Source organism: Urtica dioica, chromosome 7, assembly GCF_054948205.1.
Source record: "Urtica dioica subsp. dioica isolate 48M chromosome 7, U.dioica_male_clone48M_v1_H2, whole genome shotgun sequence".
Lineage (NCBI taxonomy): Eukaryota > Viridiplantae > Streptophyta > Magnoliopsida > Rosales > Urticaceae > Urtica > Urtica dioica.
Window position 1 is genome coordinate 40,119,329 of NC_142762.1, and position 27,128 is coordinate 40,146,456.

The 27,128-nt window shown below is 33.2% G+C and overlaps 5 protein-coding genes across 9 annotated transcripts; 3 read left to right on the forward strand and 2 right to left on the reverse strand.

Annotated features, from left to right (window-relative positions):
* Positions 1 to 3,927: 3,927 nt before the first annotated feature.
* On the forward strand, positions 3,928 to 7,358 carry LOC149391550 (elongation factor 1-gamma-like). Of its 2 annotated transcripts, XM_089619210.1 has the most exons (8): positions 3,928 to 4,022; positions 4,131 to 4,163; positions 4,876 to 5,025; positions 5,165 to 5,225; positions 5,309 to 5,361; positions 5,456 to 5,557; positions 5,682 to 6,186; positions 6,768 to 7,358. In XM_089619210.1, the coding sequence occupies exons 2-8, from the start codon at positions 4,155 to 4,157 to the stop codon at positions 7,145 to 7,147; spliced, it is 1,260 nt and encodes a 419-aa protein (XP_089475336.1). In that variant the 5' UTR covers positions 3,928 to 4,022; positions 4,131 to 4,154; the 3' UTR covers positions 7,148 to 7,358. The 2 variants fall into 2 exon arrangements, with proteins under 2 accessions (XP_089475336.1, XP_089475335.1); XM_089619209.1 differs by lacking the exon at positions 3,928 to 4,022 and having other exon boundaries at positions 4,036 to 4,163.
* A 227-nt stretch (positions 7,359 to 7,585) lies between these two features.
* Positions 7,586 to 9,166, reverse strand: LOC149391551 (endo-1,3;1,4-beta-D-glucanase-like). Its single transcript, XM_089619379.1, has 7 exons — positions 8,902 to 9,166; positions 8,592 to 8,613; positions 8,365 to 8,488; positions 8,213 to 8,300; positions 8,037 to 8,126; positions 7,803 to 7,903; positions 7,586 to 7,726 (listed from the first exon to the last, which is right to left on the reverse strand). The coding sequence occupies exons 1-7, from the start codon at positions 9,047 to 9,049 to the stop codon at positions 7,586 to 7,588; spliced, it is 714 nt and encodes a 237-aa protein (XP_089475505.1). The 5' UTR covers positions 9,050 to 9,166.
* Positions 9,167 to 10,237: 1,071 nt separating this feature from the next.
* LOC149391552 (uncharacterized) lies at positions 10,238 to 13,182 on the forward strand. 3 transcript variants are annotated; one of them, XR_016300029.1, is made up of 4 exons: positions 10,238 to 10,444; positions 10,547 to 10,792; positions 12,196 to 12,233; positions 12,909 to 13,182. XR_016300029.1 is itself a non-coding variant. In XM_089618719.1 (3 exons), exons 1-2 carry the CDS (start codon positions 10,366 to 10,368, stop codon positions 10,771 to 10,773), a joined length of 306 nt encoding a protein of 101 aa, XP_089474845.1. In that variant the 5' UTR covers positions 10,239 to 10,365; the 3' UTR covers positions 10,774 to 10,792; positions 12,909 to 13,182. The 3 variants fall into 3 exon arrangements, 2 of the variants coding, with proteins under 2 accessions (XP_089474845.1, XP_089474844.1); XM_089618719.1 differs by lacking the exon at positions 12,196 to 12,233 and having other exon boundaries at positions 10,239 to 10,444; XM_089618718.1 differs by lacking the exons at positions 12,196 to 12,233; positions 12,909 to 13,182 and having other exon boundaries at positions 10,241 to 10,444; positions 10,547 to 10,990.
* Positions 13,183 to 17,383: 4,201 nt separating this feature from the next.
* Positions 17,384 to 22,422, forward strand: STK (K-box region and MADS-box transcription factor family protein). Its single transcript, XM_089620226.1, has 8 exons — positions 17,384 to 17,516; positions 18,999 to 19,185; positions 21,015 to 21,096; positions 21,210 to 21,271; positions 21,457 to 21,556; positions 21,731 to 21,772; positions 21,899 to 21,940; positions 22,261 to 22,422. Exons 2-8 carry the CDS (start codon positions 19,004 to 19,006, stop codon positions 22,420 to 22,422), a joined length of 672 nt encoding a protein of 223 aa, XP_089476352.1. The 5' UTR covers positions 17,384 to 17,516; positions 18,999 to 19,003.
* Positions 22,423 to 23,007: 585 nt separating this feature from the next.
* LOC149391554 (immune-associated nucleotide-binding protein 9-like) lies at positions 23,008 to 25,874 on the reverse strand. 2 transcript variants are annotated; one of them, XM_089620224.1, is made up of 6 exons: positions 25,758 to 25,874; positions 25,014 to 25,271; positions 24,471 to 24,748; positions 24,228 to 24,392; positions 23,991 to 24,125; positions 23,008 to 23,401 (listed from the first exon to the last, which is right to left on the reverse strand). In XM_089620224.1, the coding sequence occupies exons 2-6, from the start codon at positions 25,252 to 25,254 to the stop codon at positions 23,207 to 23,209; spliced, it is 1,014 nt and encodes a 337-aa protein (XP_089476350.1). In that variant the 5' UTR covers positions 25,255 to 25,271; positions 25,758 to 25,874; the 3' UTR covers positions 23,008 to 23,206. The 2 variants fall into 2 exon arrangements, with proteins under 2 accessions (XP_089476350.1, XP_089476351.1); XM_089620225.1 differs by having other exon boundaries at positions 25,014 to 25,279; positions 25,758 to 25,842.
* Positions 25,875 to 27,128: the final 1,254 nt, after the last annotated feature.

The window sequence follows — 27,128 nt, forward strand, 5'->3', positions numbered from 1 at the left end:
ATTATTTTTTTTTCCTTCCGGCCTTTGCATTTTTTTTGCCTTCCGGCGTTTAATTTTTTTTCCCCCGGCCTTTCGGACTTTATTTTTTTCCCCTGCCTTTAATTTTTTTCCCTCTCTCATCAATATATTTTTTATTTTTTTATTTATTTTACTCTCTCATTCATCAATATATTTTGTATAATTTTTTTATGTATATTATGATCATAATTCCTAATAATATATTATATTATATCAATAACATACATTATTTTGAGTATATGTTATTATATATATATATATTATTGGAAAAACTATGTGCTATTAATATTACACGTAGATTTTGTATGATTTTTTTATGTATTATCATAGATATTGTTGGAATAAGTAGATTGAAAGACAATGGATAGTGTAAAAAAAATATCTTACATGGTACAATTGGTCCACGAGATACGCTATATATAGAAGCTATGATATTGGCTCAGCAATTTAGAAAGCCGGATGTCTTAACCATGACATACAACCCGAATTGGGAGAGATGAGCAAACAACGATTATGCAATGTAGAATCATAAAAACATTTTTTTTTAACTTTTGTAATTTTGTTACGCATTCCTTATATTTAAATAGTTTTATATTTTCTTTATTAAATTCTCTTTATTTTTCTCTTTCATATTTATTTCCCTTCACCTTATATGTGTATTCATATTTCATTGAAAGTGAAGACAAGTTTTATTTACCCATAAAAGTCTAACCAATATACAGAGTAAATTTTTTACCTTTTATTATTTACTCTTGATTTTTAATGAGTTTTTCTTAATTACTGGTTTCTTAAGTGCCCATTGTTTAAGAAGTTTGATAACACAAGTTAACCTCTACAAATTTTACTTACTATTATCATTTATAATATCATAAAATCATTCGCGCGTAGCGCGTTACTAAAACTAGTGGTATAAAATAAATTGATAATACTATCTACTTCGTTTCCCGCCTATATCAAACCGTGAAAATATTGAAATAATAACTAAAACCCACATATTCAGTTATAATTGCGTAAGTCAATGATTATATCCTGCTTGCATGTCAACAATAATAATAAAAAAAAAGAGAAATTATATCCACTACCATCATTCGATAAGTTTTTTCTAATTTCCCACTACAAACTTAATTTGACAAAAAAATACTAGTAAGCCACTTGTACAAATACAATTTTACCCTCAACATAATGTTAATAATTGATATCTATTATTGACATATGCGAGTTTTGAGTTCTCTGTTTGTTGACATCTAACAATTGACATAAATTTTTTACATTAATTGTTGAGGGTAAAACTGTATTTGTACGAATGGTTTAATAGTATTTTTGGCCAAATTAAGCTTTTGGTGAAAAATTGGAAAAAACTTATCAAATTGTGGTAATTGAGGTAATTTCTCATAAAAAAAAATGCACACACACGATTATCATATCAAGAAAAGAAATCATAATTCATCGCGATAAAGAAGACAAAGGGGAAAAAATGAAGAGTGGTTTTCGTGTTTGAACTTTGAAGGCAATCTCAAGCTTACTTTGACTGATTTCCGACAAAGGTTAGTATTTTTAAACTGATGATTGATTATTAACAATGGTCTAAGGTTGTTGAATTTTGAGTTTAATTTTATTGAAATCCGTAGATAAAAAAATATTAACTTATTAAATTGCATTAAAATGTTGACCAACATATTTATTCGGTGACATAGACGAATCCAAGTAATACTTGTTCCATAAGACCATAGAGAAGCGTATTTTTCTAGGAAAAACTCACTCACTTAGGCATGAGCCTCGCGCATGCGCATCAGCTCCAACCCCTGAGACCAACCCGACCTCTTAGACCACTTCCACCCTCTTTTCAACCCAATGAATGTTGAGTGGCAGAGCGCGCACTAGAAAAAACTCACGCGTCTCAATAGCTTTTTCTTTTCTTCATGTTATAGAAGACCGAGAATCGCGTTATGGTGAAAATAGAATAACTCGATTTGAGGATGCGAATTATGTATAAGCGCACAAAAATCTACTTAAATTAGTTACATGATACTTTAGTAATATCAAGTGTTCGGTAAAAAAATGACATACCTATTTAGGTCAAGCTCCATTTTCGGTTTTGGCCGAAACAAAATATTACAGTCATTAAGGGACCGATAATCCGTCCTTCCCGTAACAAAAATTTGTGGTTGAAGGGGACTGGGACTTGGAGTAGGATTGTGAATGTTGCCGTTGACGCAGATGAGGATGGTTGTAATGGTGGTGGTGGTGCTTGGGGATGGGAGAAGATGACGATGTAGATCTTGTTATATTTTAGCTCCATGTGTATTTTTTTTTCTTTGAAACTATGGCTATCTATATCTTACCTTCTTCTCAAGTAAAGACAAATAAATATGAGCCGTTGGATCTTCAATGGCTCGTTTTTTTTTTTAAATGAATAAAAAATCTTAACCTCTTTTGGTTGTCTTATGTTCCAATTTTAAAATAGAATCAAAATTCTCGGTTTGAAGTACTCATCGAAATATAAATTTTGGTGGGTGTTTTAGGATGGTTGGAACGGAAATTTCGATCATTTCCGGTTCCAACGTTCCGATTATGAATTAAGTGATAGATAAAAAAAACGATATAAAAATTGAGGCATTCATATATATAAAAAGGGGAATGATTTTTGTCCCGACGCACGATCTCACGATTCCCCACCAAAAGTAATAAACACTAAAAAAACTCTTTAATATTGTCCACTTGTCACAGGATGTAGGGGTGAAACTGGATCGGTTCGGTTCGGTTTTTGACATTTTTAGTATCCGAATCCGAATTTTTGGTTTTTAAAAACTCGGTCCAGTATTCGGTCCAATTTAGTCTAAAACCGAAATTCGGTTATCCGGTTCCAGTATCCAGTCCAGTATCCAATTTTTAAAATTCGGTTATCTAGTTTGTAAAATTTCAGATCCAGTTTTATAAAATAGATAATAAGTTTCTAAAATCCAAATCTGGTTTGTACAAATTCAAAAAACGAGTACAAACGACTCTTATAAAGCTCCAAAATGACAATATATAATCTAAAACTGAGTAAAAAAATAAAATTCAAAAGGACAATCGTCTCCAACTACCTGCACATGTAAATATCATAATATAAAATTAAAATTACAACCCTAATGATCATAATAAACCATACAACAATTGAATTTGTTTTACCTTTATAGATCACATAATCAAGTTGTAGTAGCAGTAGAAGTTGATATATGAGAAACTTTTTCTTCTATGACAATTTGACCACCATCTGTTAATAATAATGACATAAATTTAAAATAAATTTGTTTTAATAAACAAACAACAAATGAATATGTCAAATAAAATATCAAATTAATTATCTTACCCGAAACAACTTGCTTAGAATCATTTAGTGCTTATACTTCATCCATGTATTCTCGCAATACAACAGGATCTTTGTACGTGCTCAACCAACTTTTAGTGTAAATCAATGTTTCCACCATTCTCGGAGACAAAGAACTTCGAAAAGGATCTAGAATGCGACCATTCTCTTAATATATATTTATTTTTAATTAAAAAAATCGGTTAAATAACCGATATCCAGATTTTTCCAAAATCAAATCCGATATGCGGTCCAGTTTTGTAAATTGGATCGGTTATCCGAATCCGAATTTCGGTTAGCTGACATGACTCCAAATTTTGGTTTCGGTTCGGTTTGGATATCGGTTTTATTCTATTTTCGATTCGGTTTTGTACAGCCCTAACAGGATGTATGGCTCGTCCAAATTCGAGCCGGTGTCAAATAGCAATGCTCCTATAAAAAAGAGCGATATGAAAAATGCTTTTATTTTTTTTTTCACCGTTACACACGTACAATTACAGAGGCGTTTGTTCGGGAATATTCTATTAAATGCACCCCGAATATTACAGTTGTCGTTTTTCTTTAGTGACTTCTTATTTCTGTAATAATAGTCGTAGATCCCATCACGCATCACGGTCCGCCACAGGAAACCCTAGAACAAATAAACTACATTCAGGTACTCGTTCTTCTTCAAAGCCAAGCTTATCGCATAAGATTTGCTTTTTCCTCTGCGTGTTTTGGTTTTGCACTGACTCACGATTCCATCGCTCTGTTTCTTCGACAGATAGGCTTTTGCTGCGCTGTAACCATGGCTTTGGTAAGTGATACCGTTACGGTGGAGTTTCAAATGAGATTATGCTCAAGGAATCACATGTCACTTTTTGTTTTTCTACATATGTAAATATATTGTCATACCTTTCGTACATCTGATTCGGGAATATGCTCCAGAGATCGTATATGTCACTTTTAATTTTGCTGTATACGTTTAGAGTCATTATGCTTTTCTATTGGACATAAATATCGTTTGGTATTCTCTTACTCTGATTCCATTTCCAGCTATAGTTGTGGCTAAAGATTCAAGCTGTGTTGTTTGTTAGTATTGTAGAATCCTGAATTCATGTCTTCAGGATATAAAAAATTGAGATCTATCATAATTAGTAGATGATGGTGTTGAATATATAATAATAGAATAGATAAATGATATATTAGTTTGTAGTTTGTACATAGGAAGATTATGGTAGAAGAAAAGCGTGCTCAGTTTAATAGCTTTGCAGGGAGAGGAAGAAATGTCTTTTTGGGAGAGATTGGGCATCTCTAAAGTCCCAAAATTATCTTTGTATTCCATTTATTATATTTGAGTATCTCCAACTCATAAAAAAATTGAGTTTTTGACTGTTGCTAAGAACCCAATGTGCCTGTGTTTATTCCTGAATCAACATTATTAGCTTTCAGAATCGGCTCAGCAATCTTTTATAGCTGCTTTATGTCAATCAAATTCTCGTAATTCAATATTTATTGCCTCTTTTCAGACTTTGTATGCCGGGAGTAACAATAAAAATGGGTTCAAGGCACTTATCGCTGCGGAATACAGTGGCGTTGAAGTCAAGTCGGTCCAGGACTTTGAGATTGGTGTTTCAAACAAAACTCCGGAATTTCTTAAGATGAACCCTATCGGAAAGGTGGGATCTTTTCTTTCTTTCAGTTTTGGGTTGGGACATTGTTGTCCATTTTTTGTTTTGGGTTGGGACATTGCTGTCCATTTCCTTGTTGTGTGTAAATGCCAAGCCTGTCTGGGATCTCTTTTTGTTCATTGTCCAGGTTCCCGTATTGGAAACACCCGACGGTCCTATCTTTGAGAGTAACGCCATTGCACGCTATGGTGAGCTGAGATTCTTTAACGTACTCTTTCTTATTTACCTCGCTAAAGTTATAGCGTTACAAGTCTTAAATTACTTGATGCAGTTGCTCGTTTGAAGGCTGATAACCCTCTTCTTGGATCGTCTTTGATTGACTACGTAAGCGATTTGTGTGCAATGTTAGAACTCTTCTTTCGTTTTTTATTAATTTAAGGTTCTCATTTAATTTAAGCTCTATGCTGTTGTTCTTTAGGCCCATGTGGAGCAGTGGATTGACTTTGCCTCGCTGGAAATCGATGTACATATTGTGAGGTGGTTCTATCCGCGATTAGGCTTCTACGTTTACTTTCCTCCGGTTAGTGTGTGTGTGTGTGTGTGTTTTTTTTTTTGTTTTTGTATTTACTGTTTTTATAAGTTAATATGTCTCTCCATGGTTGAGCTTTTCGCCTTATTTTTCGACCTCTTAATCCTACACATAGGCTGAGGAAGCTACAATCTCTGCACTGAAGAGAGGACTAGGAGCTTTGAACACTTATCTTGCTTCCAATACTTACCTGGTCGGACACTCTGTCACTCTGGCTGATATCATCATGACTTGTAACCTGTTTTTGGGATTTAACCGAATCATGACCAAGAGTTTCACCTCCGAATTTCCTCATGTCGAGAGATACTTCTGGACAATGGTCAATCAGCCGAGTTTTAGCAAAGTTCTGGGTGAAGTGAAACAAACGGATTCCATTCCACCTGTTCAGTCGGCAAAGAAACCGGCGCAAGAAACCGCCAAGCCGAAAAAAGAAGCCAAACCCGAGCCGAAGAAAGAAAAAGCCAAGCCTAAAGCCGAAGAGGCTGAAGAGGAAGAACCGGCACCAAAGCCCAAAGCAAAGAACCCTCTTGATTCTTTGCCTCCTAGTAAAATGGTTCTCGATGAATGGAAGAGGCTTTACTCGAACACCAAAACCAACTTCCGTGAAGTTGCCGTCAAAGGTATGCTTGCATTTCTTCCTTTTCTCATAAATGCGTCATTAAGACTGTATGAGAAGAGAAAGAAAATTGGATGGAAAATAATATAGGAAGAAATCGAAAATAAGAAGGAATCGAAATAAAATGGTTTTTTTTTTGTCATTTGGTTTTATTACATGAAGGGAGAGATTTCTCAAAAAATTAAAAGGAGAGATATACCATTTATACATTAATTGCATTTTTTTTTAATATTTTTTAAAGATGGACAAGAGAGTAACTTACTTTTAATTGCTTTGATAATTAACAAAAAAAAAAAAAAAAACACCCGTCTTTCCTTTGGAAGATGAATAAAAAAGTGATTTGCTCTTTCCTCCCGTTTTTCTATCATGCCAAACATAGTGTTTAATTTATAGGTGTAGATTTCATTTAATCTTCTTGAGTAAAAAAGAATCAGGGGTTATTTTTAACTGATTACATCCCAGCCAACTGAAATCTACCGGGATTTAATTAAAATTATAATATTAAAACAATTTCCCGTTGCAAAAAAAGAAAAAAAAAAATTCCGGTTAAAGCTAACTGCGTTGAACCTAACCTTCCATGGACAGGATTCTGGGACATGTACGACCCGGAGGGTTACTCTCTGTGGTTTTGTGATTACAAGTTCAACGACGAGAACACAGTGTCGTTCGTGACGATGAACAAGGTGGGCGGTTTTCTTCAGCGCATGGACTTGGCTCGCAAGTACGCGTTCGGAAAGATGTTGGTGATCGGGTCGGAGCCTCCGTTCAAGGTGAAGGGTCTGTGGCTCTTCCGTGGCAAAGAGATTCCTCAGTTTGTGATGGACGAGTGTTACGACATGGAGCTCTATGATTGGACCAAGGTCGACATCACCGACGAGGCTCAGAAGGAGCGCGCCAGTCAGATGATCGAGGATTTCGAGCCCTTCGAGGGAGAGCCTCTTTTGGACGCCAAGTGCTTCAAGTGATCTCCGAGGTTCGTTCGTCTACGCACTTTAGAACCGTATTATTATTTAACGAGTCCAATTTTGTACTTGCAACGTGTTTTTTTTTTGTTTGTTTGGTGTGTCGTGTTTGTTTTTGTATTTCCACCACAATGTAACCTGAGTTAGACTGCTAAAGAAAGGGATTACGTACGATTTTTAACGTTTATTTATTATGATGCTGGTGTGTTGTGAACTTGTGATATGTTTTTTTTTCTTCTTACATGTTTTAGTTTTTTTTTCCCCTTCAGAATGGATTGTGGAACAATTTTTATATTGTACACTACAAAAATAACAACAAAGAGTTTTTACAAAGTTATATAAGGATATCCATTATGATTAAAAAAAAAAAAAAAAAAAACCCAAAAAAGCGTGATTCTTTTTTTTTTTTTTTTTTTTTTTTTTGCAACGGAAATTGAAAACTCAGTTGACATGCTTAGAGAACCACTCCAATGTCTTTTTGTGGGCTTTCTCTGCAGATTTTGCTGCTGATTCATCATCAGCGTTGTACCTCACTGTCCAACCATGCGCTACGTTTGAAAATATCTCCACGTAACTATCAATCTATACCAATAAATACAAATATAAACAACCATGACAATTTGAAACTTAAATCACTGATAAAAATATGGTAAGTCACCTCAGGTTTGGCTGTTAAGATTTTCTCGAACTGTTTTAAGAGTGCCGGTGGTCCATAATTATCAATTTCAGCTCCCAATATTGCAATCGGAATATCAACTCCTGTCAAGAAAAATAACAGTGCAACCATATAATTCTTGTTAATTTCTAAAAAAATTAGATTCTCCTATCATTCTCTCAATTATTTTTTTTTTATCATAATTCAATTGGGATGAACAAAGATTAGCACTTTTACCCTTGATATCGTCCAACGTGACAAAGGAAGGATGCAATAACACAGAAGCTTGCACGGCTTTGACCTTTGAAAGTTCAGTCACAACTTTAGCTGAGAAATGATGCCAAATGATTAATACAACATTAATTAAATATTGGAAATCACTATTCATAACCTAAATAAATAAATAAACTGACCACCCCAGCAGAAGCCAGCGGCGCCAACCGAAAATCCTTTAGACTTGAGAGCTTCAACAACTAGTTTTGCATCTTCAAATCCCTTATCCTATTAAATTAACTTGACATTATATATCTTCCAATTCAGGTAAATGAAAATCAGGACAACATACTGTTCCGTGATCTTTGATCCAAACTGGCAAGGGCCGATTATTGCCGTACATGAAAGGATCGCCATCGAAGAAGTCGGGAACAACAACATAAAATCCCGATGCTGCGAATTTATCTGCGACTCGCCTTCAGATTCAGAAAGCAAAATGTTGATTTCGGAGCAAATACAGATGCTATATATATTATTTATATACAAAGGATAGTGTTATTAATGTATATACCATCATACCTTATGTTTGGGGCCTCATAGCCTGCAATATATCGGGAAAAAAAAATGAAAACGTATTTGAGTTTATTGCAGGATTGATTTCTGCACTTCTTGACTGAATTTCATTACAAGGAAGGATACATCAATTCTTTTTGTTTATTTTTTAATCTTTTAATGAGAACACATTCGAGCAAGAATGAGTTTTTTTTTTAAGAAGGAAATTAACTTCAAGAAAAAGATCACAACAAAACGTCCATGTCAGAAAAACGGTTGTGATGCTTGAACTTTAGAATAATGACTTAAAATTCATTCAGGCAAGCACTAAAAATACCAAAGACGTCGGAGATGAGAAGAAGAGCGAGCTCTGAGGTGGAAGAACAAGAGATATAGGAATTGAGGCCTCCAAGCTCTTCGACTCGGCCTTTTCCACCGCTTGGATCCACAATCGGAGGATTAGACAAGCACTGAGACCCTGCCATAATTTTTTTCCTTCTAAAAAAAATACAGAATCTTCGTAAAAATATATACGTATGTGATTGAATTACAAGAGTCAACTAGCGATACAAACTGATCATCAACGTATATATAATATAGACACTGGCACTCTGGTTTCACTGATGGGTATGAGAAACATTTTTTTAATTTCCTTTGAGGTAGCTTTCTTGGAAGGCAAGGAAACGACCAAAGACTCTGACTTTTTATTATTTACTAATGACCAATGGGTTGATAAGTGTGTGTGACGACACAAGAAACCTAATACTCATTTAACAAGTCATATATCAAATACGCCGTGAGCTTATTTAACGTTAATAACTTAGTCACATTTTTTTAAGTTGTGGTTTTTATGCTACGTTTTTTTAGCTTGTTATTAATTTTATACCCAAATTTAATTCGATTAAATTATGTATAAATATGGGGTTTGAACGAGAACAAAACATAAAATGGATATGAATCTTAATAATAATAAAAAGATGATAAGAAAAATGCCAATTTTTTTTTATCGTGTTGTTAAACATGAAATGAATAAAGAAGGATGCAAATCAAAAACATAAACTAAGTTCTTTATCAAAACAAGTCTCGAGTCATAAGAAAAAAAAATTAATATGACATATCTTTTGGTTTGATTTTGCTGCTTATTTGATAGATAGTATGTTATGCATCCGAGTTGGATTTTGGGATTTGGACATAGACGCTCTATTTCTTGAACGATAAGTTTTTATGCATCATTCTAAATTTGTTTTTAAATCAATATCTTATTGATGTTGAATTATATGTTAATATGAGGTATAATAAAGAGAAAAATACGAAAGAACATAGAAGTCTACTAGAGGCAGTTAATGATATTTTTTTTTTGTGGTAGAAGATTTGTAGCCGTTTAGTGTTTTATTCCGCTTCATGCCACAATTTATTTATGTAGTTTCAATTTTATCCTTGTCAAACTTCATAAAATGAAGAGTTGTTGAACTTGAGGTACTGATTTGACAAATAAAGTGGGGGGTAGGGGCTTTTGTATATATAAAAAAAAAAAAAAAAAAAAAAAAAAAAAAAAAAAAAAAAAAAAAAACTAAATGAGCAAGAGAGAGAGAAGAGAAAACGTGTCTCTTGACCACGTAGGGTCTACTTTGTCGTTTTCGATACCAAACGCAAGCTACCTTCTAACATTGCCATTTTCAGAGACCCAAAATAAAAGACGAAAAAAATTCCAATTATAAATCGTAATTTTATCCGTATTTATTTTATTGGAAGTTTAGAACAAAGTTACATTTACACAGAAGAAGAAGAAGAAGAGGTAGAGATGACTTGGTGCTCCAATGGCCGAAGATCCGTACAATTCACGTCTCTCATCCTCTTACTTTCGATCCTATTCAATTTAGGTTAATTCTCTTTTATAATTTGTTCCTTTTATAAAACTATGATCGCTGAATTCAACCTAACAGATCTCTCAATCTCGTTTTCTTTTTATTTATCTTGCGAAGGCGTGACGAGAGCGAGCGAACCTTCGAACTCGAAATCGGAGGGCAAATCGAGCTCTGCGGGAATCACGGCGGTGGTGGTTTTGATTGGTATCGTGGCTGTGATCGGATTCGCTGTTTTTCTCTTCAAGCTGTGGCAGAAGAAGAAGAGAGAAGAACAGCACGCTCGTCTTCTCAAGCTCTTCGAGGACGACGATGAGCTCGAGGTCGAGCTCGGGATTCGTGACTGATGGCGGGTTTTCGGATGAGGTGCGAATTGTCAATTTTTCACATTTTACGATTTGAAATTAGGTCAATTGTTTAGTGAATTTGAATGTAATTAGTGATTTTTTTTTCTTTGGTGTATCATAATAGTGTGATCTGTGCTACGTTATAGTTTATTGATTGGTGGAATTAATCTTCTCTGATAAATTTGATATGGAAAATTTTGGCTTTTCATGTCCTTGGCATTTTGATCAGATTCCATTTATTTATCGTTGCTATATTGAATTCAGGTTGAGTCTTTTACCTTTTGATTGAAAGAATAGGTTGTTCGACTTGTCTGAGGAGATAGGCTCATTAATTTTTATCTCTCGAGTAGATCTCAAGTATAAAAGAAATCGTTCAGTTCGTTGTTTTCTTTCTCGAGTATGAGAAATCTTGGTACAAAGATCTTTTGCCCAATATCTGTCATGCTTTGAAGTCATTTCTTGGTAGCGTTGTACAGGGAATAATTTGATAGCTGGCATCTTTGCCATCCCAGTTATAGATTCTTATGCTCTTGGCACTAATAAAGCTCTTATCTTTGTTAATTATTTTTATTTTTATCTCCTCTGCCTTTTGAATCTATCTATCTCAGTGGGACTTAGTTTAACTATGTTAAAAAGTCACGATTTATCATAGGCCTCGTTTTTCATTTTTTACATGTGTCATCTTAGGCCCACGGATAATCAAATATCCTTTTGTTAAAAGCCAGTTGTACTTTAACATCAGTTTATTATGTCAAGCTTTCTGGAATCCTTTGGTATGTCGTTTTTTCCTCGGGATTTAAGCTAGAATATGGATATTTTCTTCCGAACTTTTTAGTGTAGTTTGAGGCTTCCCAGAGTAAGCTTTATGTGTGTAAAGCTAAAATGAACAGGGTTTGCGCAGCCATTAGTGATGGTTATTGCTTAAATGAGCCGATGCTTGCAGAAATAGAGCTCCGTAACAATCTTCTAACCTTGCAATCTCTTTCTGTATGATAAGAAGTCTTCTGATATATAAATCAAACTGCCATGCCGTTTCGAAGATATTTATAATGGCTTTGCCTTTTGTCTCTTACCGATGGCTTTTCATATTCGGAATATAGTTTTAAGAGTGTTGTAACATAAACGGCAATCCTCATATAGGTTCTGGGCTTACTATAGAAACATTTGATTTTCCTATTTCTCTTTGGTGAATTCGTAGATCATAGCAGCAGCTTTGTTTGGATCGAACTCTCCCTCGTTAGCCAATTCTTTCAGGACACTAATTGAGTAATCTCACCATGTGGTAGCTAGGCAAGTGAATGCTGCTGAAATTGATATCCTGACTTAGACGCTGGCATTATTTACATCTGAAAGATTTAATCTTCCCAAGGAAAGGAATTAAATGTTGGTCCTCCTGTCACATGGCTGTTTATTTATCTGTAGGGTACAGCAAGTGGTTGGATTCTGGTTGATATATTAAAGTGAGTTTCAAGCTCCTTGTGACTGTTGTGAGTATTAAGGCAATAATAAGCGAGTGATTATTTATGCCTATGCATCGTTTTGGTTAGATTGCCTAGATATATGAAAGTTTACCCTATAGAGGGTTGAGAAATTTTGAATGATGTTTGTGGTGCTTTTGCCTTATCTACAGATAATAGTAGCTTTCTCTCCTTATACTTCAGATCCCATGTCCGCTTGGAAATTTGCAACTGTGAATTGCCAAATCATTATATCTATACCCATAATCAAGACATGGGATTTCATTTTCCTTTTCTTTTCTTTTTTGTTGGAAAGAGCCGGTCATTACTGATTAAAGCCATAGAGGGTAACTTGAAAACCAAGCTGTGTGTTGTGTGTTACATTACTGTTTCATGTGAACCAAGACAAGGGACTAGAATCTACATGATGCACGGTTGGAATGTTCAATAAAAAAATGCATGAAATTCTCATCTCTTTGAACGATAGAAATAAATATTACGGCTCAGTTTCAACTATTTTCTTCTGCTTTTTGTTTATGAGGAATACAGAGTTCAGACCAGTAAAATGTGAGCTACTCGAAAACGTGCATGCGATTTCAGTGTTTAGAATAACATGTTATAGAGTGTTGTGCTAAGCCAAATGATCCAATTTGAGTGTTTTTCTGGGTATTCTTACAGAAATTGAGCGGACGAATAAATCAATCGAACGGTTGTCATGACTCGGTACCACTGAACAATCTGGTTGCAATGGTACTCGAGTCTTAGCTCTTGCTCCTTGGTAGTAATTGTTGACGCATTTGAATATCACATATGGGCTGTAAGAGAACTTGTAGATGTGCACACACTTTACCTAAAAGCACCATATTTTGCACTAAATTCTCTCTCCTTTTTGAAGACTAAAACTTCTTTTTATGATGATGGAATTGAAGGGCAGCGCTTTTGGACCACAAAACGATTCTCTACTTTCGGAACAAGTTTTCATATTGGCATGATCACTTTTTAGGAAGTAATTGCCACGCCTAGCTTACAATATTCCAAAAAAAAAATTATTTGATTGGATTCAACGTAGAAGAACCAATCACACCCCATTTTCATTGCTAGTTTGGAAGATGATGTACGAGCTAGCTAAGACAGTGACAACTTGAAGCCTTGAGCCATAGTAGTGCAATAGAGCCCACGCACATCGATTTTTATTAAAGGAAAATGACACGCATGATTGCGATGGAATTGGATTGAATTCAATTAAACCAAACAGGGTTTTCACTTCTTCCCTTTTTTCTTCACTAGTTAGGTTAAACTACAAAAGTAATGCACGAGCAACCTGGGACAAGTTCAATTACCCCCAAACATGGGTGGTCGGATTGTCTGCCCAATTCACCGTTGTCATTTTTCACTTAATATATATATATATATATATATATATATATATATATATATATATATATATATCAGCTGGTATATCAACTACGTGAATGCATAAAAATTGTGATGAAATAGAGACTAATGTTTAGGTCTATGGGATAAAAATTGACAAATGTAATATGAAATGTAGACGAGCTTAATATACGAAAGTACGAAACTGAATCTAAGAAAATAATAATAAGAAAAAACAAATTAATGTCACAGGCAGTGAGTCTTCTGCTTGGATCTTCTTTCTCCAATCAGGTGCCCATATCTTCAGTCAACTGCAGAAGAGAAGAAGAAAAAAAAAAAGAAAAAAAAAAGAGCGCGCGCGCGCACACACACACAAGAAAATCAAAACAAAACAAAACACCCAATTTCTCTGTCATTTCCACTTTCCAATGTACTTTCTCTACAAAACAAAAGAAAATCAAATTAGTACAGATTGCATTAGTATTTACTTTTATGGATGATTTTGTGTACGTACATAGCCTCTGGTACATAAAAGAATTGGTTATTTGACGCTCGTATGATATCGTATCGCGTATCTGCTCTTGGTTTATATTATATTATTATACGTATCGCACAAAAAACGAAACCCTAAGGAATGAATTTCCTTAAAAGCATAGTTGAGCTGTCCTCGTCTTATTCACGTGGCTTCTGTCAAATAGCAGCTAAATGAATATGGCGTACCTGAGTGAACAAAAAATTAAGGAAATCGTTGTTTGTTTAAACATACACGCGGTTATGTAAAGATTATAGCATTTTTGTATTTAAGCTTATTATTGCTATACCCATAAATGATTATTACTCAGTCAGATCATTAGATTATCCTTCCTGTTTCAGGTCTAAATCCATATGTGTGTATATATATATATATATATATATATATATATATATATATATATATATACTACACTCACTAATATACGAGAACTACGCGTCAGTATATTGACCAAAATTCTAGGCTGGTCAAAGATTCTGAGCTTTCGTGAGTGTTTGGTCAAAGAATGCTTTATTGCACGATTGAGTGCTTTCGGAGAACCCAGACATGATTTTAGCGTACATTACATGTTCTGGTTTCCTCCTTAACGTGTATTGCGTATATGAATATAGTTCTGGAAAGATATAAGGGTATATCCATAAATTATAAGAAATGGATATTTATGTAAAGATTAGCATTTGTATTCAATCTATAAACGTAAATAATTAGCATTTGTATGAACGTAAATGATTATAGTATTTATATTCAAGGATTTTGAAATATATTATAAAGAAAGGGCTATTAGCTATTTTATATGGTTTTATTTCCTAAGGGAACTTCCCTTGAACGTATAATCTGTAGTTTAGGCTGATGCTCTCCACTTGAGCTATCTATTTTAGTTTAAATTAATCATGATAATTACTTGTCTAATAGATATGTCTTTATAAGAGTTTCGTATTTTGATATATGACTCAGAATTGAATTATTTAAATTTTATCTTTACTAATTTGACTATGGGTTTCATTCTCTATTCTTCTATACTTGTCCATTATATTTATTCGTCTTCTTTATTGAATATCATGCTTTATCATATTTTTCTATAATTTGCAATTAATTAGTATATATCCGATCAATTTGGATAAACTCATTTGTATATCGGATGATTACATTTATTATTTTTTCCTTTTGTTTATATATTGTAAATCGGAACTTCTTTATCAATTACTGGTATATTGTGCTTGATTTATATGTTATAAATCACATTTTGCCATTAGCTTATATAATATAAACTCGATTATATTTGCTGTTATAAACTCAAAATCCACTTTACACCGACTTGTTTATATATCAACAATTTTCAGCTATTTGTTTTCAGTAAAATATAAAGGGACTCAAATATAAATGACACTGGCATATACGAAATTAAATTTTAAATTAACTGAGTCATATTTTAACAATGCTATATTACTAAAAGACCCTTCAATTAATAGCTATAGCTCATCACGAGGGTTTGTTGAGCCAGCAATGTGGACGGCCTATACATTGTATAGGAAGCACAAGGGCATGGAGACTTGGCTTAAGAGACAAATATTGGTTTTAAAAGTCAACATATTAATTTGTAACTCTTAGACAATTTGCTAGTGTATGGGTTCCAAATTCCAATACAAGAGGGTTTAGCTAGGGCTTTCTCTTTTCACATACGAAATAAATCTGTTTGTATCTATAATATATATATATATATATATATATATATATATATATTTGTATATATGAGAGATAGAAAATAATTTTCATTTGGGTTCTGTATCTATGTGAAGAAACAAAAAATCAAAATTGTTATATATAGCTAGGGCTTTGTCGCACCTAAAGGTGATGAACTTTTGGGTGCGAATTTTGGCACCCAAATTTAAAAATAATCAGCGAAATTTTTTGAGTACTTCAGTGATTTTTTGATGTGAAAAGTCGCACCCGAAAGTAATTTTTGGTGCGACTTTTAGGTGCGAAAAGTCGCACCCAAAAGTCATTCGCACCGGAAAATTGTATTTGTAGTAGTGTACTCTGAGCATAAAACAATTGATATAATATGTCACCCATTTACAAGATCTCAGGTTTTGAAATTGACTATTTTTGTAATTTTAGTCTTATTTTTGTCCTGTTGCTTTTGTCTTTTTAATATTACCAACGATCTCCTTGGTATTCACCACAAGCCCTAATAGTATGTTCGTATAGCTTACGTAGCGGTAGAGACATATTATACTCTGATGAATTTATTTCATGCTGTTATTGGAGACGCGTTAAAAATTATTCAATATTACCAAAAAAAATTCCAAGGCATTATACACCAATGATATTCATATATAATTTGTTCAATTAGACGCTCGACCATGTAAAAGATCAAATCATGAACAATTTGATATTTTATATACTAAGTAAAACAAAGGCCGTATTAGTCAATTTTGTGGTGGGAATTATTATTCGCATATGCAAAAGCACTTTAATATTTAGCTAAGACTGAAACATCGTGGTGTAGTTTTTGGCAAAAACCAGCCTTTTCTTTGCCTTCAGAACCTGCTGGGAATATTTCCCTACGTAGTTCAAGCCTTTAATTTAATTTGAATCCATACCTTCTAATTGACAATGCTTATTTTTCTTTCAAAATCTATTTATGATGGGGATAACTTAGATATATGACGTCTTTTGAAGTATTTTATAAAGTTGATCATATAATTATTTCAAGGGTCTTAGGTAAAATAAATAATTTTTATAAAATAAAAAATAGCGAACTCGGCAAATTGATATTACACTCATCATTAATAACTTCGATTGAACTTTTTTATCCTTAATTTCTGGGTTGCCTTATTAGTGATGTTGATCAACACCAGATTGAGATTTTCGATATTATAAAGATCTGTGGAATTGGTGAAGATAAAACCGTGAGAGATTTAGGCTGGATTTGGAAACTTATAATAATTATTAAAATAGGTCTTGAGCTAGGGTTTTTTTTTACAGGAACAAGGTTATTATTTATAAGCTTCCTTTTAATATAAGACCTTAAACAATTAGTTTTCTTGCCAGCAAAAATAAAGTCCAACTATGTTTACATAAATAATTTTTTTTTTCCGCAAAAAACAAATCATTTTTCACGGTAATTATATATTACTTTGGAATTTATTGTCTAATTTTCCAAACAAACAAAAAAAAGTTTCAGCTAAGGTCTTTCAAACCTCTCTCTCTCTCTCTCTCTCTCTCTCATTGACAAAGAAAGAAAGAGCTATAAATGTGAGAAAAAGAAAGTGGTAGTGGTAGAGATATATATACACAAACTTTGGCTTCTTTGGGAATTCAAAAAACTTCTCTCGGAAGACCTGAAGTGTGCCCGGAGTGGAAGCCAAACCTGCGAGGTCTGTGACTTATCTCTTTAAAGCAATTATAATACTACTGCATCTATTTAATTAGTAGTTTTTTTATTCTTTTTAATCAGATCTGTTGCCAGAGAAAAATCTTAAACATCTCTATGTTTTTTTTTCCTCCTTGCATGGAGATATGTTTTTTTTTTTAATAGATTTCTTCCTTGTTTTACTCTTTTTACAGTATTCATCCTAGATTTTCTACTAGATATGGTCCAATTATAGCTTCTTTTTTCTTTCTACGGAAAATATTTATATATTTTTTTAATAGAGTTTTCGCGTGTTGTTCATCGTTGAAGTTTAATTCTCAGCGAGGGATTTTTTTTCATATCATTACATCTACTCTCTTTTTAGGGGGTTTTTTTTTTATCACTGGTTTTGGAAAAATTAATTCTTCTACTTTCTTAATCACTTCTCTTACATGGTGCAACTCTTCTCTAAATTTCTTGGCACGGACATTTTCTTAAGATTATTTGAGTTTACGTTTATTTATTAGCTTGCATATATACGATAAAAAGATAGTCATAACGCGGTAACTCATGAACAAATCCTATATATATATATATATATATATATATATATATATATATATATATATATATATATTATATTCATTATTCATTATTTTTAGTATATATTCTACAATTTATCCCTGCATATATATAGTGAATTATAAAACAAAGACCCAAATATTTGTACTGATCTCTTCAAGAAACAAAAACAACATTTTTTCATCCTTTAGTTTTATAATTTTAGCTTCTTTGATTTTTTCTTCTTTCTTGATCATTTGTTCTTACAATCGTTATACGCATCTCTTTTTCGGTGTTCGATCGACGGTATTTTCTTTTTCAAAGTATGTTTTCGTGTGTGTAAAATGAGCTGTAGAATGAAAGAAATATATATTACATGAACTAGGTAGAATATTTGAGTCAGCCATAACATCTTACAATATTGTAGAGCCAGGTCAGTGCTTCCATCTATATTTATGGTTTTTGCATACCATTTTGGCCATTTTTCTATCTATATTATTTTGATAAAAATATATGTATTACTGTTATGATCAAGTAATATATACCTACGTGAAGGCAATATTACGAATCTATGTTTCATAACATATATATATATATAATTAATCAAATCTTCTGGATATCAACTTGTACTGATTATCAAAGGATAACTTATGCATTTTAATTTCTATTTTGTCGTAACATTGTGTCTATCTTTCGTATTTATATCTTCGCCATTTCTTCATCTCAAATCCCTTTTCTAAATGTTAGCAAACAAAAATCTTATACGCTTTTCGAGATCTGTACCATATTGATTTCATATATCATTTATTTATGACAACAAAATTAAGAGATCAAAGAACGAATGAGACAACAAAGAAGTACTATATAGCCATAAAACGTGCTAAAGATTCTAAAACCTTCAGGTGTGATTACTAATATTAATTATTTGTAATATAATTGTAAGTAGATAGTATGGGACGAGGAAAAATCGAGATAAAAAGGATAGAGAACACGACGAACCGTCAAGTGACGTTTTGCAAGCGAAGGAACGGATTGCTAAAGAAAGCCTATGAACTTTCCGTCCTCTGCGACGCCGATATTGCTCTCATTGTCTTCTCTACTCGTGGTCGTCTCTACGAGTACTCTAACAACAAGTAAATTTTTTTTTTTTTTTTTTAATATCGAATCTTGCTTTCCTATAGACTTGAAGCATGGTGTGTGTGAAGTCTTGAACATAAATAAATTAGGTAAACATCAATATATAACTTTTCTAGTGAGGTGGTATTATGAATTTGCTTTCTCTTGAATTAGCCCATTGTGTTGGCTTTTATTTGGGAAGGTTTAGCTTCCTTCTTTGGCTTTGAGATTACGCTAGTACATTATTATATATTTTTTTATTTACTTCATATTCATTCTGTCAATATTATTTTGACCCTTTGATGATTATTTGCCTCTCTCTATAGTTTTTCTTTAGTCAAGTAGTGAAAGAGCATTATAAAGAGCTAGGGATTTTTTTTTTCTTTTCAATTACTATTTTTTTCTATATTTCAATTTCTACTTTTTTATTTTTATTTTTTTTGCTCAAGTTTAATGTACTATGCTATGTCAATCTTCGTGCTCATGACTAAAGCGAAAAAATCCTTACAACTCATATCACTTGACTTATAACCATATATATGTAAATGGGATTTTTATTTTTATTTTATGTTGAAAGAAGCTATATATATTTTTGCACCAATTAAACCCAATCTTTAGATGAAACGAACCAACACTGCTAGGCGCGTTTTCATTGTCCTCTCACTTTAATTCTCATCATCATTTTCAGTGTAGTATTAATGTGTGTGAAAATTTGTAGAAAAAACAAAGTGAATGTTGTCATTCGAATTATTTCATCTTCCATTTTTTGTTATACAGTTCAATTCCCATGAAACTTCCCTTTCCAAATCCAGCTTAAGAAGCAATAGATCTTTTTACCTTCTGCTAGTCCTCTCGTAAAGTCAAGTTGTCATTATTAGGTTTTCTAGTTCTTCAACTTAAAAGAGTGTGAAACTTTTTGAAAACTTTTTTGCTCATGATAAGAATTCATCACGGAACAAAATAATCAAACCAATAAAATCCCACAGACCCGTAACAACATATGTCATGATGAGACAAAGAGTAGTTAGAAATGAAAGAACTCAGTTCCGTGTAACGTTAATGGAAATAAAACCCATCCATAGCAAGAATAGCATATCATTAACAGAAATATAGTAATTACTTTCTAGTAGTACTAGCTGTGTTTCATGACCTAATTTTCCTTTTCTATTGTTTAAACTTTCAGAGGATCTTCACACATACTCTTCTTCTTTATACTTTATTTCCAATTCTAGCTCTCGCGTAGTAGAGAGTCTAGAGACACGATACAGAGTTTTTCATGGTTTTGTTTAAACTTTAGAACTAAATATTTTGTGTAAGAAACGGAAAAATAATTTTTTTGTGCAACTCAGTAATTACTTTCTGAGTCTTCAAGATAAGAATTAATTACTGGCACCATTGAGTTTTCAAGTCTATATTTTGAACATCAAATCTGATGGGACGTCCCTATATATATATATATATATATATATATATATATATTTATAAAAAGAGAATCATATTTGTTGTCATGTTGTTTGCCTAAAATGATGGTTTTGGTAGCATGTCACTCTTTGAAATCATATTGCATATGATCCTATATATGAGACAGATTTACATAAGAACTAAAAAGAAATTAGCAGCAAAAGTATAGGTTCGAGTCTGGTTGCTTACTGTACTTATTACATGTTCAGATTATGATAATAAATCAAATTAATCATGTGTCAGTTATGGTCCTTAAAATGAGTTGCATATATCCCCATTCTTCATTTCTTCTCAATCATCAGATACTACACTTTAATTAGATACTTATGGATTAACCCAAAGTAATGTAATAATTTTGTTCATTATTATCATCATTGTTTGGCAGCATAAGGTCAACTATAGAAAGGTACAAGAAGGCATGTTCTGATACCTCTAGTTCAACCCCCGTTGTCGAGATAAACACCCAGGTAAATAATTACCTGCTAGTCATCTATGTTACTATGTATATACAAATATATATATATATATATATATATATACATGTTTACTAATTGTATAAATTTCTTTTTCCTTTTTGAAGTATTACCAACAAGAGTCGGCAAAGCTGACGCAACAGATTCGAATGCTGCAGAATTCTAACAGGTGATCTCGAAAGCGGTGTTTGTATAGTCTTTATCTATTTTTCTTTTCAAAGATATATTTTAAATACACATGTTTGATGTGATTTATCAAACATGAAAAACTTAATTATACTATGACGTGTTTAATGTTCAGATCACCACATATGAAAGTTTCAAATACAGTTAATTATTGATTATTTTTAAAAGGCACCTGCTGGGAGATTCCTTGGGTTCACTCTCTGTCAAAGAGCTTAAGCAGGTTGAGAACAGACTTGAAAAAGGCCTCAGCAGAATTAGGTCTAAGAAGGTAATTTTATTTCCATAACTTATATATATGTATATATGTTACTCACTCACGCACACACACATGCATGCATGTATCTACGTACGTAGTAATATCAACTTAACTTCATGTTTATTCATGATATTTTTTATTTATATATGTGTATTATTTTGACTAAATATATGGTCTTCATTGTAGCATGAAATGTTGCTCGCAGAAATGGAATACTTTCAGAAAAGGGTATGTAAATCGTCTATAGTTTTAATCAGAATTTGTCTTAATTCTTTTTCAGTGTGAATTGATTTCATTATCGCTGAATTTATGATAAACAGTTCTTTATTCGTTGCATTATTTCTAAATATATAGGAAACTGAGCTGGAGAATGAAAATAATTACCTGCGAACTAAGGTAAATAAATATATAAAATAAAAACTGCCGATTAATACAGTATTTGACGTCTATTTGTTCTCTTATACATATATATATTTACCTAATAAGCATGATTAATTTCACATTTTTAATTACAAATCAAGCTCAAATTAGACGTTGTACATAGATTTCATGAAGATTGACATGTACTTTTCTTTTCTTTTCTTTTATTAAATCACAAAGAGTACATTTATACAATTAAGCTGTTCTTTCTCTTCTTCTTTTTTAAGTTTTTTTTTAATTAGGTGTCTAATTCGTGACGTATATATTGTTGGGTGTTTTGTGTCTAAAAATCAAAGGTTTCGGAAGTTGAGAGGGTTCACCAGGAAAACATGGTTTCTGGGTCAGAACTGAATGCAATCCAGGCATTGACTTCTCGCAATTTTTTCAACCCTTCTTTAATGGAGCCCACTGGACCTGCCTTCTCTCACCAAGACAAAAAGATTCTTCACCTTGGGTAATTACTTATCTATATCTACAAACCTTTATTAATTACATTTTTTTTTACTTGCGATAAAAATATTATTTTCAGTTAATCTTCTTCACATTATAAGAAGAAGAAGAAGAAAAAAGGTAATACAGTATTCCAATTTAATGCAAATAGTAAAGTGATCAACAGAAAAATATTGTGGATGCTCTTTTTTCTTGATGTTTTATGATTTTATCTACATTCGTGCAGATAAGCTTTTGGAGAGGAGATCTTGAACTGGCTGTCTCGGCATATCTAATATATATTATATAATTGAAATATCAACATATGATTAACCCGTGTGAGGTACTCTATTAATATTTGATCATGTTTGGCTACTTTTCCAGCTGATGATATCATGTTATTAATGTGTTATCCATATATTGGTATTTGGAATATTGGTTTGTACTTCTATATCGTAATATATGATGAACTAGTTTGTGGTGTGCAAGGCAAATTCAAACAATGTTACTTTGTTGAATTTTCTTTGTTTTCTAATTTTGATCTAATCCTAAGTCCTAACTATATGACGACCCAACAACAAATCTTATTCAAAAGAAATATTTTCACAAGAACGAAAAATTAAAGGTGGTTGTCTAATTACTTTTCTATAGATCCGCAAATCCCTGTATTAACAAACACATATACCAACCATAATTGAGTTATAAAATTTGCCAGTACAAAAAAAAAACCACTAATAGTTGAGCAACAGTCCCAAAAGAGTAGGGCAAGCAAAACGGGAAAACAATAAAAGGGTGTTTGAAGAAGAGGATTGATCAGAGAATGGTACAGTTGCCTCTTTTTCCAAGCTCCTCCTGAGCTTGCTTGAGGTGTTCTCTGAGCTTTCGGATTTCCTCATCGGATCTCGACTGAGCGTTCTGTGCGTTTTCCTCTGCCTTGAGCCTCGCCGCTTGCTCTTCCGCCAATTTCTGCTCCAACATCATCGTGGTCTCTTTCAGCCTTGCCTCAACCTGTTTCACATTCACATATCATAGTATTATTACAATCCCATCGTCCCAATGAAACCAACCAAAAAAGTGGGGCTGAAACCGGTTCGGTTCAGTTTTGGTTCATTTTTAAGAGAAACCGAATCTTTGGCTTTTAATCTTTTGGACCAATAACCGGATCGAATTGGTCCAAACGGTTAACAAAATCTTAAAATCGATATCAAGTTTGAAAACCAGTTTTGATGAGCGGTTATCTAGTCAAACCAGCAATTTTGTACCTATTTAGCAATAAAAATAAAAATAAATCAGTTATCCGGTTCTTCGGTTTCAAAACCGGTTATCCGGTTCAAATCGGTTATAAGGTTTATAAAAAAGAATAAAAATAAAAATTGGTTAAAATAATCGAATACCAATTTTTCGAATATCCAAAACCGATAATCGAACCAAATTTTTGGCTTGATGATGTGGCACCAAATTTTGGTTCCCGTTCAATCGATTCTCAGTTAAGTTTTATGAATCCCGACATAAAAAAGTGGGAAAAAAAAATTAAATAAGGATGACTCTTCTAGGGTAAATCTGTACTGAAAGTGAAAATGCAGAGTAATTGATTTACCAGCTCAGTGATTCGTTTAAGCTGCTCTTCATAAGCTATTCCCATCTGCTCCTTCAACTCCAAAATTTCTCCTTTGGTATACCCCTCCAAGGTATCGACAACTTTTTGTTGGTCACGCAATTTCAGCGCCCCTAGCTGTACGTTTTTTAAAATTAATAAAAAAAAAAAAAATTACTGCACAACGACAAGATTATTCAGCTTGTTAACCGGCATTAAAAAAAATCTACACATAATCACCTTCGCTTCAGCGAAAATCTCATCGGTGAATGGTTGTCCACCATTCTGCGATATAACCTTGTTTACCAGGATCAAAAGCTCCTGAACTTGGTTATACTTCTTCATTGCGTCCTTACATTTGTTATCAAAAAGCACAACCCGATTCTGACACAACAAAAGAATGTCCTGCACATATACTCACATGTTACGGAAAATTCATATCGCATGATCTATATCAGCGATGAGGAACACACAAAACAAAACCTTCAGAGGCGCAGGGCATTCGCGACCGAGGTAATCTTCCAAAGTCTCGTCGTTGTCCTCGAGTTCATCTCCGCCGGTAAAGACAACAATCATGTAGTCAACAATCTTGCTACCGAACAGAGTCTGCAAGCTCCGCAGAGCAGCTTCCTCTTCCTGCGAAAACCGAGACCTCACCGAGAACACAACGAGGATCGCGTGAATCCCGTCCTTGGCCAAGTTGATGCAATTCACGATCTCTCTCCCCACAAACTCCGACCCCGCAGAGAAATCGAAAAGCCCTGAGACCCAAAGTCAAACAAACTGATAAGACCCTGTGTATTTCATTACCGGAAAAAAAAAATAGAAAATACAATGATAGTTACAAGCTTTCGAGAGGCTTCTTCTCTTCTCTTATTTATACCAAGCAAGATGATACAACTAACTACTTAATTCCAATTACCGTACTGCCCCTTATGTCCTAACACAAACATAAACCAAACAGATTCCACAAATAAGACCTTTTTTTTTTCCTAACCAATTTTAGGGCTGAGATCGGATCGTTACCGGGGGTGTCAATGACATTGACGGCTAGGCCGTCCCTGAGAACGGTGCGTTGAAGTTCGCAAGTGGTGGTGACTCCGGACGAGCTCGCCCTCGACTTGAAGGCTTTTCTGCCGAGAATGGTGTTTCCGGTGGCGCTTTTCCCGTTGCCGGTTTTCCCGACCAAGACCACAGTTCTAACTCCGTTATTCGACGGAGAACTTGTTAGCTCCCAGTCATCATCAATTGAGCTTCCTCCCATCATACACTAATCAAAATCACCTGCAAAACTTGCATTCATTCATTCATTACTATTTGAGTGGTCTAACTAAACAACAAACATGAAAATAGAGAGCGAATGGAATGGTTGGATGTAATGGAAACGATTATTTCACAATCATCATCGATAACGACGATTCATACAGGCTAAGACTAGATTGATCCCCTTATTTTTTTTTATTTTTTTTTAACATTATTATTGGACTACGACTCATTCGATCACGGGAATAATTAAGACCTAATTAGAAAGAAAAGATAAAATAAAATATAATTGATTACAGAGCCAAACTTATTTCCTCTTTATCATGTCCGCTTGCAAAAAAATTTCAGTCGGCAATTGAACCGCGCACGCACGAAGAACTTTTCTACGAAAATTAATCTATTATACAAATTAAAACTGAAATTCGATTAACTATAAAGATCAATGAAAATACAATACGGATTTCATAACTTTGATCAGAGATACTAATCAATAGAGAGGTTACTTACTCAGGAAGGTTAAAGGGCCGATGAAGAAGAGACTAAAAGACAGAGAGAGAGAGGTTTCTACGAAATAATGGTAGATTAATATAAAATTATAAATATCAAATAGCCTGTGAATTTTTCTTCTTTTTATATATATATATATAAAGGATAATGTGTATAAAAGAAAAGAATCAAGTACGATTGTGTTTGTGTCTGTTTTGTGTTTTTTTTTCTTTTGTCTATCCTCGAATGTCAATTTATTTCTTATTTAAGAGTAGGAAAATAACAAATATATATTAGTGAAATATCGAGTTTAACTTTTAATTTTTAAAAATATCGAGTTCATACCGTCTGGTTAATTAAAATGATAAAATTATACCCTGAAATGAATAACAGTGTCACAAATCTCTCTTTCATTAATATTAACTTTTATATAAGAAAAACCGAATCAAATCCAAACCAGTACTCTAACTTCCAAATTTTCAATACTAATTTTAAAATAAAAATAATCTTAAATTTAAATTGTATAACTTCATTCCGTGTTCGAATTCCAACTCTGAATCTTGAAATCTATATTCGAATCTGTGATTTTGATGACTCTCAACTATCGATTTTTACTTTTTTGCCTCTTTTTGTGTTCTTCACGATTAAGATACTGTTGTTTATGTTTTAGTTTTTAAATAAATTACATATATGACGTGAATGAATAAAGATAATTAGTGTTTACGTATAAATATTATAATCAACGTCAATGAAACATCAATAAAAATTTAATAAAAAAAGAAGATTTGTGCCACTGTTGTCTATTTCATGGTATAATTTCGTCATTTTAATTAAACAGGGGGTATGAACTCGATATTTTTTAAAATCAAAATGTTAAAATAGATATTTCACTAAAATACAAGGTATATGTGGAGGTAAAAAAAAAAGAAAATCAATTGTTTAAAACATTAATCTCGGTTGGGCTTTAGCCCGACCAAATCCCAATATCCATTTTGTAGATCGATTCGCAGGATCAATTCTGGGCCGAATTCGATCTCGGCAGATCGGCCCAAGCCCAATCACACTTTCCAGCTCGACCATGTCCGCCTTGCCAGAGGAATCGGTCAGTCAAAGAGGAGACCACGCCGTGAAGACCGGATCCGAGACGACTTCAGCCTTGACGAGGAGTGCAGATCAAGGAGCACGTGTCTTCGGCGAAGAAGCTCCGCCTCATCTATAAGTAGACGAAATATTATAATTTGATCTCTCAATCATTATTTCTAACACTTACATCGCTTTTAGTGTTGAGTTCGCCTTCTTGAGCTCGTCTCTTCGCCCTCTTGTAATTCAATTTCACGATTAATAAAGTTTATTATTATTTTCCTCTTATTATACTTTATCATTCCTATATTG

Bases quoted from the DNA above. Each gene is read 5' to 3' on its own strand.
- LOC149391552 (XM_089618719.1), top strand. From the start codon at position 10,366: ATGACTTGGTGCTCCAATGGCCGAAGATCCGTACAATTCACGTCTCTC. The intron at 10,445-10,546 runs GTTAATTCTCTT...TATCTTGCGAAG, and splicing joins TTCGATCCTATTCAATTTAG to GCGTGACGAGAGCGAGCGAA.
- LOC149391554 (XM_089620224.1), bottom strand. From the start codon at position 25,254: ATGATGGGAGGAAGCTCAATTGATGATGACTGGGAGCTAACAAGTTCT. The intron at 24,749-25,013 runs GTAACGATCCGA...TTTGGGTCTCAG, and splicing joins CAATGTCATTGACACCCCCG to GGCTTTTCGATTTCTCTGCG. The intron at 24,126-24,227 runs GTGATTATGTGT...AAAAACGTACAG, and splicing joins AGATTTTCGCTGAAGCGAAG to CTAGGGGCGCTGAAATTGCG.
- LOC149391551 (XM_089619379.1), bottom strand. From the start codon at position 9,049: ATGGCAGGGTCTCAGTGCTTGTCTAATCCTCCGATTGTGGATCCAAGC. The intron at 8,301-8,364 runs GTATGTTGTCCT...TTAATTTAATAG, and splicing joins GGATCAAAGATCACGGAACA to GATAAGGGATTTGAAGATGC. The intron at 7,727-7,802 runs GTGACTTACCAT...TTATTGGTATAG, and splicing joins TCTTAACAGCCAAACCTGAG to ATTGATAGTTACGTGGAGAT.
- LOC149391550 (XM_089619210.1), top strand. The intron at 5,026-5,164 runs GTGGGATCTTTT...TTCATTGTCCAG, and splicing joins AGATGAACCCTATCGGAAAG to GTTCCCGTATTGGAAACACC. The intron at 5,226-5,308 runs GTGAGCTGAGAT...TACTTGATGCAG, and splicing joins TAACGCCATTGCACGCTATG to TTGCTCGTTTGAAGGCTGAT.
- STK (XM_089620226.1), top strand. From the start codon at position 19,004: ATGGGACGAGGAAAAATCGAGATAAAAAGGATAGAGAACACGACGAAC. The intron at 21,272-21,456 runs GTGATCTCGAAA...TATTTTTAAAAG, and splicing joins ATGCTGCAGAATTCTAACAG to GCACCTGCTGGGAGATTCCT. The intron at 21,941-22,260 runs GTAAATAAATAT...TAAAAATCAAAG, and splicing joins ATAATTACCTGCGAACTAAG to GTTTCGGAAGTTGAGAGGGT.